The 12,255-nt window shown below is 35.7% G+C and overlaps 2 protein-coding genes across 4 annotated transcripts; one reads left to right on the forward strand and one right to left on the reverse strand.

Moving 5' to 3' along the window:
- The first annotated feature begins 640 nt into the window (after positions 1–640).
- Positions 641–1,644, forward strand: LOC104825405. The gene is made up of 2 exons (XM_010557729.1): positions 641–1,009; positions 1,393–1,644. The coding sequence occupies exons 1-2, from the start codon at positions 792–794 to the stop codon at positions 1,499–1,501; spliced, it is 327 nt and encodes a 108-aa protein (XP_010556031.1). The 5' UTR covers positions 641–791; the 3' UTR covers positions 1,502–1,644.
- A 374-nt stretch (positions 1,645–2,018) lies between these two features.
- Positions 2,019–6,123, reverse strand: LOC104825406 (probable tetraacyldisaccharide 4'-kinase, mitochondrial). 3 transcript variants are annotated; one of them, XM_019203963.1, is made up of 9 exons: positions 5,868–5,977; positions 5,474–5,597; positions 4,721–5,284; positions 4,265–4,501; positions 3,623–3,772; positions 2,984–3,193; positions 2,847–2,906; positions 2,551–2,631; positions 2,019–2,444 (listed from the first exon to the last, which is right to left on the reverse strand). In XM_019203963.1, exons 4-9 carry the CDS (start codon positions 4,472–4,474, stop codon positions 2,295–2,297), a joined length of 861 nt encoding a protein of 286 aa, XP_019059508.1. In that variant the 5' UTR covers positions 4,475–4,501; positions 4,721–5,284; positions 5,474–5,597; positions 5,868–5,977; the 3' UTR covers positions 2,019–2,294. The 3 variants fall into 3 exon arrangements, with proteins under 3 accessions (XP_019059508.1, XP_010556032.1, XP_010556033.1); XM_010557730.1 differs by lacking the exon at positions 4,721–5,284 and having other exon boundaries at positions 5,868–6,123; XM_010557731.1 differs by lacking the exons at positions 4,721–5,284; positions 5,868–5,977 and adding an exon at positions 5,989–6,078.
- Between the last annotated feature and the right edge of the window lie 6,132 nt (positions 6,124–12,255).

Here is a 12,255-nt window from a genome sequence, read left to right on the forward strand (position 1 = left end):
TATTTTTAAATGAAGGGTATAATGGTAATTTGTTTAATTCCGGGTACCCGGATAATTACCCGACTTTAAAATTATTACCCGAACCCGAATCCGAAATTCGGGTATTTCTAAAATGATTACCCGATCTCACTCGTTAAGTCTTCGGATACCCTAATTTCGGGTATCCGTCTCACGGGTCGGGTCGGGTACCCGAATTCCGGGTTTTTTTGCCCAGCCCTAGCAGGAGGAGTGTGTATATATATATATATAAGGTGATAAATATAAAAAGGTCTCATTTTAGAAAAATAAATATTTACCTGCATTTCCAAATTCTTTAAAAAGTGAATTAAACCAGTGAAAAAACATCTTTTTCAATTAATTTTCTAATGATATTTGATTCAAAATAATTAGTAATTATTATTTGAATTCGGTTTAATTTGATATCTCTCACAAAATATTTACCTGGTCTGGTCTATCCTTCGTTTATGTTTTTTTAGTAGCCTGCCTGGATATATGAATTTTTTTTATAAGTAAAGCAAATGAGATAAATTAACTTTGGGGATTTATAAAGAAAAAGAAAACTGAATTTTATTTAAGACATAGTGCTGGCGTGGCAACAAATAAGACATATTCTCCTTCCCTCCCCCGTCACCAACACCAGAAAATATCTTATCTGTATACATGACCTAGCTGCCCATTTATATCATCTTCTTCCCAATCGGCGCACAAAATTTCTCCTAAGGAAACAACTAAATAACATCTCAAAAATAACATAAAAAAAAATAAAATAGTGAGAAATTGAAGGGAAAAAAATGTGGTGCGTACAGTATCATTCACCTTGTCTTGTCGGCTTGAGTGCTCCGACAGAGAAAAACCACAGACATGGGAGGAACCAAGTGTTCTTGCCCTCATCAAGCTCCGTGGCTGAACTTCAATGGCGAAGAACTTCTTCTTTGGCCACTGTCGGGTTGAAAGCGAGTGTGGTGCCTCCTTCAGAGTCTGGTGACATCACTGGCTTTCTTCAGATAAGGTCGGTCTAAATATTTTCTCATCATTTACATTTTAGTGTGATTTTGTTTCAGAGTTCGTGTCTCACGAAATAAGCCAATTACATTGATTTCAGCCTTGCAAGGTTAGAGTTTGGTATTAGATAATAAGACCAGTTCCAACCAGATTGTTGGAGTTTGATAGTATATTTTATAATAAGACCGGTTTGCTTAGGTTTTTTTCATGCATATGAATAACTGGAAGAAAAAAATCCTCGTAAATTCTACCAAAATCGATATTTGGGTTACTTCAGATTCAGATTCGGTTTACGAAATTTTGATGAGCTCGTCTCGTGTTCTATTCCCAACAAACCAGATAGATTGGTTATATTATATCTGAGATTTTTTTTTGGGTCTTGTTTGGCAGCGGAGGAATGATACTCTTGTATTGGATAGCGAATTTCGTGGTACCAGATCTAATTTACAAGTCGCTCCAGGTTGACGAAGCCGATGAAGAGCAGGACTCAACTGACTAGTTATTGTTGGAATTTTTTGGGTTTGGTTCAGATTGGAATTATTCGGTTTAAAAGGAATGAAACAGAATCAAATTCCGTTCCATTTGAATTCTCTCTCTCTGTTTTCAGTTGGAATTAAATTTAATTTGAATTAGACTTGAACATTTGATATATTCGGGACACTGTTTTCAGTTGGAATTAAATTTAATTTGAATTAGACTTGAACATTTGATATATTCGGGACAAAACTTTCAGTTGGAATTAAATTTAATTTGAATTAGACTTGAACATTTGATATATTCGGGACAAAACTAGGAGTAGAACCGATCTGTACAAAACCGAAAATCTCAATAATATATTTTTTTAAATTGTACCATTCAAAATTTCCAGACAATATATTTTTTATAGAACCGAATTTCCTAAAACCGAACGAAATTTTACAAAATTTCCAAAAAATCAAAATTTTCTTAAGAAAATCTAAAAATTTTAACACACACTGAAACCGAACCGTACCGAAATTATAACCAACTGAATAATATACGATACTAATTTAATACAAATTTTATAGTACCCAATAAACTATTTCCGAAACAAACCACTAAAATTCCGAGTAGAATTCTGAATCCTGAAATGCCTACCCTACACAAAACCATAAACAACGACAATTTTGTCTGTGGACAAAAATCCCAAGACTAAAACAACAGCTCCCCAAACACTGGTAATTCAAAGGACAGAAACTCCAGTTACAATTTTGTCAATGGCTGAATGTAAAGAATGAATTTATTCATGAAGAAGCTTGAATCTAATTCGAAACCTAAAACTTCGCCGCCAGAGCTCTCTTCATCGTTGATTTGAACCCTTCCGCAGTGGTCCCTCGATAAGCAAGTAATTGCAACTCCGAACACAGAACAAAGATTTTGTATGAATCCAGGAGGTTTAGAATTTCCGGGTCTCTATCGTAGTCCTGGTTTAAGAGAACGGGGAAAGTGAAATCGATTCTACGATAGAAACAGGAGAGAATACTAATTTTCAAGGTATATTCTACAAACCAATGAAAACCGGAATGATACCTTCTCAGTTATCACAACAATGGGTTTGGAATTGAATTTGTACTCCAGGTGCTGCAATCTCCTCCTTATATTTTCGATGTCCTGCATAGATCGAAGACGACACTGATTTTAGCCGATACAAATGAGAGAGACTTGCCCTCATCTCCTATTTTGTGTACAGAAGCTTCATGGCTTTTAGTCTTGGCGGTTAATCGAAACGTTGAGCAGTTTGCAAGCTCTATTACAAGTTGGAATAAGGGCCGTGAAATGAGTACAGCTCATGTCAAGGGGAAGAGCAGAGGGAAAGGAGAAAATACCTCGGATTGAAATACATGATGGTCACTGAAATCAAGTCTATCAATGTAATCTGCTCCTATCTGCAGAAAAATAACATACCATTAGAAACCAGAAACTATAACGTCTTTGGCTACACATCCACTAAATAAGTGACCACCTTCTTGATGCTCTTGACAAAGGCTTCGGCTGATCCAATTGCTGAAACGCATAACACGTTGGCCTTATTCAGAGCTTCTAAACGTACATGTGACGTAGCAATTTTAGCATCAAATAAATATTTGGGAGTCATTTTGGTGTAGAAAATTGGGATCGAGTTTTGGAATTCTCGTATCGTTAGCTCAATGTCTTTGAGGCTTTGTTCAGTTATCTGCAATATTCAACCATGAACTTCAACATTAGTGTATAACTTTAAGAGAAAATTCCATTCAAAATCACAAACTTGGTCCAAAAATACCAGCACAAACATTCATTTTTTTATAATCCGAGATCAAAACATTAAGTTGTCCCCAATACCTAGATAAAACATGAACTTTTGAAATTTTGCGATATTACCTCATCTCCATATGGCCAAACTTTGGGATTTATGGTAACTTCATGTTTTATTTGGTATTTACGGATGATTTCGTGTTTTAAATTTGAACTTTAAAAGTTCATGTTTTTCATGAGATTTTTTACTAAGTTCGCGATTTTATATGGAATTTTTCCAAACTTTAACTGAAATAGAAAACCTTTATAGAACTAGGGAAAAATAACAAACGTGAAAGGAAAAAAATGAAAACGGGTTCGTTCGACATACCAAATCTGCATGATGAACAACAGCAATATCTGCCCTTCCAAGAGCTGTGAAAGGTTCCCTTAAGGGTCCAAGGGGAACTAAACCAGAGTTTCCCCACGGATTTAACCCATTAAGCATCACAATCTCGAGATCACGGCACAAACTCCAATGCTATCTACCAAATAGCGGAGAAAGTTTACTACATATAATAAATGAAAGAACAAGGATTGGTCTGCTAATAGTGTCCTTTTATCGTCTCTGGTCTATCTAAACAGAATGCACAGTTTAAAAGTGACTCAAGCGTGTGTAAGTGGAAAGGTCGAAGAATGAAACAGAGAAGCAATAGGATTGCAGAAGCAGCTGCATGTCGTATAGCAGTAAATATGTCAGTCTGTATTTTGAATTCAATGCAGTTTAATTATCCTAACTTCTATGTAGGAGTTATGAGTTTGTATTTTTATATGTAGAGCCATGGAACAAAATGTTTCATGAATGGAAGTGTGTCGTTAAAGAAAAACACAGAAACCTCTTCTATTCGTCTGCAGTTTTTTGTGGTTTCGAACCAGACAAGGACTCAAGGTTGCATTATGCACAAACAACTGCTACAAATCGATAGAGCTATATGTGCCAAATAAAGTAAATAAATTCAATGCTGGATATTACCTGCATGCCATCGTCGAGAATAGCAGCACCAATTTTCTCGGAGATGATTTCATCTCCTCTTTCCCGATGGAAGGGGGACTGATCAAAGGATTTCATCACACTCCAAGGATTTAAATATCCATACTTTTGAAGAAACCAAGAAGCAGAGGCTGCCCGGTTTGCGCCTATACCAATTTTCACTGGTAGATCTAAAAGATGCCTCTCAAGCATCTTTGCTTCATCTCCACCAAAATAACCCTGCAGTGGAAGAACATGATATATATATAAGTTTGACTTATCAACGAAAACAAAAGTCAAAATCCAGTAAATCTTGTAAATTTCACGTGCTAATTACAAACAGGCTTAATATGCAAATTATTCTCCTCTAGTCTCTGTCTTCCATGCGAAGACTGAGACTAGAGAAAGTAGCCTCTTGCAAAATATTCTAGAAAGTAAAATTTGCCTACAATAATACACCTCTGTAGTGGGACCCTTCTCCGGTCCCGTCTCAACCGGATGCTTTGTGCACTGGGCTGCCTTTTAGTCTCCGTCTCCAGTGTGAAGATAGTAAAGAAGTATGCTGATTCTAAGCTTTATGTTTGACACGAAAATTAGCGTAAACTATCTTTTAGAAAACAGGAAGTATTTAACCTAGTTCTGGTGTTCTATTAGTCGAAGCCTATTAGCCTACTCAAGTCATTTAACAAAACCCTCCAAACCAGCCCTGAGCCTCTTAACTTGAAATCAAACAGTTTTATTTTTCTTTACAGACTCCAAAATTATATCACATGATTTGAAATCCTACTATTATTGCCTCATAATACTTATAGAAAACAGGATTTCATTGAAGTCATCCAAAATTAATCCATAGGTTATTAGGGAACAAAACTCCATTTGCAATCATATGCAAGAGTATTGGCATCGTCCCCGAAATCTTTGTTCCAAAACTCAAATTCAACCAAGGGCGAAGGGACACTGAAACTCCAGCTCAACCTCAGACAATCCTTGAAAAACATTGCTCCTTCATCTGTCAATGAACTCCTAAAACCAGTACCAAAAGATTCAATTTCCTTCTAACTAGTTCCAGCATTCGAAATCAACAAAAAGATACTAAACCAGTAAACTCAAGCAGACATAGCTCGCTTTTCGCCAGTAAACTCTGATCAAAAGTGTCCAATTTAGCCAAATTCAAGTCTAAAGATACTTTGGCAGAAAAAAGAAATAGCTTACACGGGTAAGAATGAGCGGCGAAATTCCAGAATCCACAAAGCATCGAGCAATGTATTCTACCATTGGCGTCTTCCCATTTCCTCCCCAGGTCAAATTCCCCAAGCTGATCACTGGCACCGGCAATCTTCCCAACCGAAACATAAGTAATCAATCAAAATCAAACATAACGCACTTATGCAATCTTGTTACGAAGGCGAGAAAGTACAGAAAAATATAAAGAGTAACCACAGCAATCAAGCTCGAACGAAACCCCCCGAGAAATATGAAATTAACATCAAATCAGCTAATAACAACGAAGTAGAGTAGGATAATCGAAGTGGGTCTTGCTTCAAAAGCAGAAATATTGATCTGAATCATGATGATGGTTGACATTTTTTTCCTGGGAAAAACTCACCGGTGTTGTTTGAAGACGGAGAAGCGATACAGAAGGTGACGGAGAGAGAGACCGACACCGTAGAGAGAAGAAGCGAGTGAGAGGAGAGGAAGGAGGGAGCGGTGAAGAGCAGGGAGCTTACTGTGGTCTCGAGCGTAGGCTATGTCGTTCACCACCTTCCGCAGTTTCTCCATGAACAAGTCGGTCGACTCACTGACGCACAGACTCGGTGCTAAATTCGCTTCCGATTAGGGTGGGTGCTTGCGGAGTTTAAACAGATCCCTGTACTCATGGCATTATAAAAAAGGTAAATTCCCAAAAAAAATCATAGGTATCACATCCATCACGAAATTTTAAAATTTTCAAATTCATATTGAATTTAATTTTTTTTTCTAAAAAATTATTCGAAATTTAAATTTTAACAAAATCTTCATCGGAATAGAATTAATTTTACCACATAGCACCTACATGATGCCTACGTGGCATGTACGTGTTCGCCACGTAGGATACATGTTGCGTTAATAATAAAAAATTAAAAAATTAGAAAAAATGTAAAAAAAATTATAAAAATGTGAAAAAATTAAAAAAAATGTAAAAATCGTAAAAAATATAAAATTTTAAAAACATTTTCAAAAAATGTAAAAAAAAATGTAAAAATTATAAAAATTGTAAAAAAAAAATTGCAAAAAATTATAAAAATTGTAAAAAATGTAAAATTGCAAAATATTTTCAAAAAATGTAAAAAATTGTAAAAATTGTAAAAAGTATAAAATTGTAAAGTTCGTGATGAATTTGATAGTTATCTCGTAATTGGATGATTTTTTTTGGAAATTTCCCTTTTTTAAAAAACAAATTAAAAATTTATAATTTTTTACAATTTGTTTTACAATTTTTTACATTTTTTTTTACAATTTTTACAATTTTTACAATTTTTATAATTTTTTGTAATTTTTTTACAATTTTTTACAATTTTTATAATTTTACTTTGAAAATGTTTTACAATTTTATATTTTTTACCATTTTTACATTTTTTTTGTAATTTTGTCACATTTTTTATAATTTTTTTATATTTTTTCCAATTTTGTTTTAATTTTTTATTATTAATGCCACGTGTATCCTACGTGGCGAACATGTACATGCCACATAGACGCCATGTAGGCGCTTTCTGCCTACGTGGCAAAATTAATTCTATTCCGATGAGGATTTTGTTAAAATTTAAATTTCGAATGATTTTTTAGAAAAAAATTTTAAATCCAGTATGAATTTGAAAATTTTAAAAGTCTGTGATGAATGTGATAGTTATCTCATAATTGTATGATTTTTTTGGGAATTTCTCTATAAAAAATAATGCATGTTATTTTAAGTTTAACCCATACATTTTCCCTAAATTGGTCATATTATTTATAAGGTTAAATTTATAGTAATCACATCATTTCAGTGTATTCACCTATTATATATCAAACTAATCAATTTGATAAAACTATTATAAATTTAACGTTATAACCAATATGATTATCATGTAATAAACTATAATTTTGATTAGGTGTGGATACGGATCAGATATTCAGAATTTTACAATATATGTATCCGTATCCGATTCGTGCAAATACTAAAATTTGTTATCTGTATCCGATCCGTAGTTTTCGTATATCCGTAATTTTAGATATCCAAAAAAACCACGGATATCCATAAATATCTGTATCTGACCCATAAAAAAATAACAAACATCAAAATTAAACTTCTCCACTGATTTGTCCCGAAGATTTCTCCGTCGACAACTTGTTCGACTAGTCCAAAGACGACGTTTTTGTTGATAAAACTGTCGGTGAAGATGACCAGTCCCACCATCAACTACAGAGAGTATTTGTCTCTTCAAGAACCTTCAATGTGACGGAAATAACCTTCTCCGATGCGCAGATCTCTCTATCGGTGATGATTTTGGTCTCGCTCCGACAAACAAACTCTCTACTTTGGTAAAAATTCGATTTTAACTTGGAATTTTGCTGATGGTTCCCCAAAATATTCAAATAATAAACAAAAACGATGGATTAAGGGAGAGAGAGGTGGCAGATGGATAGAGAGAGGGGTAGCGGACAAATGAGTAAAGGAAAAAAAATGATGAAACAAAACTCTAGAATATCTTTATTTATTACAAAATTACCCTTAATTATAAAATAATTACCAAATCACTCATATATTATTAATATTGCTAAACGTTCGGATCAGATCGAATATGTTGGATATTTTGAAACTACTATCTGTATCCGATCTGTATCCGATAAATAATTTGAAACTACTATCTGTATCCGATCCGTGAACTCCGGATATCTATATTTTTCGGTTCGAATACGGATCGAATACCGGATCGGTTAGATTTTTTCGGATATTATGCCCACCCCTAATTTTGATCATATGGTTACAAGTAAAAAGAGTTATGGGTTGAAGTTAAAATAGTATATAGATAGTATTTTTTATATAATGCTTGTTCATATATGCTATTCGACTTAATAATTTTAAAAATTCTACCCTTGAATTTTAAAAATTCTAGTATTACCCTAGTTTAATAATTTTGTATTAATCATGAAGAAATTTAATATTCTTTCATTTATTTTACAATTTTTTATTACGAAATATTAAACTTCATAACAATTATCTTTTATTGATTTTAATTACAAATATTGCATTTTTATTTTTTTCATTATAATATATTGCTCATTTCCTTAAATATTTTATTAATTTATTTATTTTTATTATCTTATTCATTTATTTAATTCAAACAACGTTTCAAAAGATTTTGCTATTGTTAGGATTACTGATATTCATACATACAATTCATAATCACAAAAAAATATAGTTCTATGGTTTATTCAACCAAAGAAGACGCAACAAAAAAATTTACTAATATTAAAAATCGAACATGGATGTTGTAGTTTTCAAAAAACGAGAAAACTAATCTCATATCTTTGGGACTCTTTCCAATTCCAACCGATATGTGACCAGTATAGATTTGATTCTTCGATCACAACTACTAGATGTTAGAAAAATGTTAATAATATCTGATATCAACACATTAGTATAGAGTCCAACATCTAGATCTTGTCTGGCAAGACTAGAAAATTCATTCTCTTATGTGCTAGGGTTTCTGACCGGCTCAGGAATGGTTTTAGAATATTGAGATCTGGAAAATATAGATCTGTTGTAATAGTTATATTCCTTTCGAAGCTGATCTAGTGAAAGCTTTTTTATGTGGATTTTTATCCTGTACTATGTACCCCAATTTTGAGTAATACAAAACAAATTATATCAAAAAAAACTTTGAGATATGATCTAAAGTTGTGAAGAGACATATCAAAACCCTAGAAAATATTCTTCTCTTATAAGTTCTCCCAAAACCCTAATTTCACTAGAAAAAGATTATTTCTCATAACCCAACGCTAGAAAATGAGTTGACATCATCTCGTTAACCCATTTTCATATCACAATCTGGACGAGTCGTCCTCGTAGACTATTTGTAAAATACTCGGCTGGATTATCAACACACTTGGAGGAGTCCTCATGATAACGCAAATCTAGGTGTATAAATAAACGCAAATAATAAAAACCTAGATACAACGAATAACGCAAGGATACAGATCAACTGTAGTACCAGGGTCGAACACAGAGAATAGTTAACTCCAAGAATAAGACTCAACCAAGAATCAGATAAGGAAATAGTAGATGAAGTATATGAATATCAGAAATAAAACAATAAACAAACTAAGTGAAATCAAATAACTAAACCACCGTAACCTTAACGCGCAGGGATTGTTTCTAAGGATGGAGAATCTGTTGGGTTTCCTGGGATCTCTAGAGCGAATCATATTCCTAAGAGATCGATTCTAGGGTTTGCGCAGCGGATGTAAAACAAAAATTTATAAAACCCTAGAACCATGCTTTTTATGAATCGTAGTCGATCGGGGCCTGTATCAATTGAAGAACTCGTTCGATCACGAAAGAGAGGAAGAATACCTCACCCTCTAAACGTTTCCACACCTCGGGATGGATTCCAACGGTTGGAACTTGTCTGCTAGGACCCGAATCTGCTATTCGGTTTGATGCTTCGAGAAAACAAGACTTAGAATTCCTTGAACTCTTTGGATCTCACCAAAAGCCCTTAGAATTCTGCCAAAGACGGCTCAAAAAGTCTCTTAGTTAATTAGGGTTTTAATCTCCTTCTTATAAGGTGATTTAACCCTAATTCGGTTTAATTTTCGAAAAAACCCGAAACCCGGAACGGACGGTCCAAAAAAACGTGGACCGTCCGTTCCAGCAAGCCAGAACGGACGGTCTGCTGTCAACGCAGACCGTCCGTTCCAACACTTAGAACGGACGGTCTGCGACTAAACGTGGACCGTCGGGTCTGGCCCTTTCGGTCCGTCCGTTCCAACCCCTTCCGTCTCGGTTTTTTTGTCGTTTTCTCGTGTGTTTCATCCTTCCCTGCGTGTGTGACCCTGTAGGCTCATTCGATATAGTAGTATAACCCAAAATCTCTATTCCGGATATACAAGTCATAGACGGTCTCTAGCAAGACACTATGACTACCTATCTCGAATAGAGTTTGTTCGTGATCTTACGAACGCTAGCGATGATTCCGGTTGATGATCCTTTTGTATCACGATATCATATGTCGAACATAAGGCATGGACAAGCCACCTTATCTGATTCGACTGCTTTCTCGTGACGTTCGTCTATAGTGCGGCCACACATTTCTATAGTCTCGCTCACACGAGGGGCCCAGCGATATCTCTCTCTTTTACGAGAGATACAAATCCTGTCTTGACTATCTACAATCCAGCACATGATTCGTTTCGTACCTGATACACGCCTTTATAGTGCGATGGCTCCATTGTTGTCACAATACAGAGCAATGGGGCTATCAGCACTAGGAATGACACCCAAGTCGCCAACAAACTTCCTGATCCAAACAGCTTCCTTTGCTGCGTCCGACGCTGCAATATACTTAGCTTCTGTAGTAGAATCTGCAACGGTCGCTTGCTTGGAACTCTTCCAGCTAACAACACCTCTGTTCAAGCAGAAAACATAGCCAGACTGCGATCTGTAGTCATCCGGGTCTGACTGGAAACTAGCATCGGTGTAACCCTTTACAGCGAGCTCGTCTTCCGACCCACCGTATACCAAGAATACATCCTTAGTCCTTCTCAAGTACTTCAGGATGTTCTTGCAAAGCTCTAGAATCAATAAAGACCTAGAAATAGGCTAACCAGTCCCCGACAACGGCGCCAAAAACTTGATACGTGTGTATCGAGTCTAGAATTTATACTCGATTCACAACTCACCGCAAGGGTACGGATCGTCGTAACACGGGGTCGAACACAAGGACCAGTAGCTAAGTCTAAATCCTAATCGAAACTAAATCGAAGCAAGCAAGTGAAAGTGATGGTGGAAGTATATGGAAAGAATAGAAAATAAAGAAGCAAAGCAATAAAAACGTGTAAACTAGCAAGCAAAGATGACCGTAGGTGTCGGGATCGTATTCGCATGTATGGGTATATACTAAGCATGCGAGAATCACGATATTGAATCTGTATTCGGGAATCATCAAGTAACAAAAATAGAGAAATCACCTTCTAGCATATAAGTCACTGTCTAAGGTTTTCTAAATCCATATCCCTATGTGATTTATCAAACTAGATGCATGAAGAACACTATCATCAACCCTAGATCGATCAAACCATATTCCTATGTGAATAATACGATCTATCCTATCGATTTTGATCCGAAACTAAACCCATATTCCTATGTAGTTCAGAATCTGAAACAATTGGTCAAGTGGTCAGCAAACACCAATCGAATAAAGCACAAATCGATAAAACCGAAACAAATCCAAATCGCAACCAAGTTAAGGTTCAAACATACCCAAAACACAAACGAATCCCTAACCCACAGCTGTGGATCTACTCACGGTTCATGGAAAAACACTGAGAAAAACTAGAAACAGAAAGAAAAGAGGGAGAAGAAAGGCTCATGTCGACAGCAATGCGTTCTTCACGTTCCAGCTCTCCTTCTTCTTCCCGAAATCCCGTTTTACTCCTATTTCTCTCACCAAAGCTCTCCAAAGTCTGTAAAGTCTGTCTCCCCCTTTTGGACGTCTGTCCAGTCCTTTTTTCAACCCTAGGCGGCGCTCCCGAAGTCCTACTCCCGTTCCAATTCTGAAAATTCGATCTAGGTTTTTTTCTGGGTTTTGTCTCGGACCGAGTCAGTACTCTGACTCGACCGAGTCAAAACGAGACACAATGAATTCGGCCCAACCCAATCTTCTAACTCGGGCCTTCTGACTCAGGGTAAACTGACTCGGACGTTCTGACTCGATCTCCTCGTAACAGGCTTGAATTGGGCCCTTTTCAGCATG

The sequence above is a fragment of the Tarenaya hassleriana genome, unplaced genomic scaffold, assembly GCF_000463585.1.
Source record: "Tarenaya hassleriana unplaced genomic scaffold, ASM46358v1 Cleome455, whole genome shotgun sequence".
Classification (NCBI taxonomy): domain Eukaryota; kingdom Viridiplantae; phylum Streptophyta; class Magnoliopsida; order Brassicales; family Cleomaceae; genus Tarenaya; species Tarenaya hassleriana.

Excerpts from the sequence above, each read along its gene's own strand:
- LOC104825405 (XM_010557729.1), top strand. The coding sequence starts at position 792 with ATGTGGTGCGTACAGTATCATTCACCTTGTCTTGTCGGCTTGAGTGCT. Across the intron at positions 1,010-1,392 it reads ACTGGCTTTCTTCAGATAAG|CGGAGGAATGATACTCTTGT; the intron begins GTCGGTCTAAAT and ends CTTGTTTGGCAG.
- LOC104825406 (XM_010557730.1), bottom strand. The coding sequence starts at position 6,040 with ATGGAGAAACTGCGGAAGGTGGTGAACGACATAGCCTACGCTCGAGAC. Across the intron at positions 4,502-5,473 it reads CGCCGCTCATTCTTACCCGT|GGTTATTTTGGTGGAGATGA; the intron begins GTAAGCTATTTC and ends CTTCCACTGCAG. Across the intron at positions 3,194-3,622 it reads TTGTTCATCATGCAGATTTG|ATAACTGAACAAAGCCTCAA; the intron begins GTATGTCGAACG and ends TGAATATTGCAG.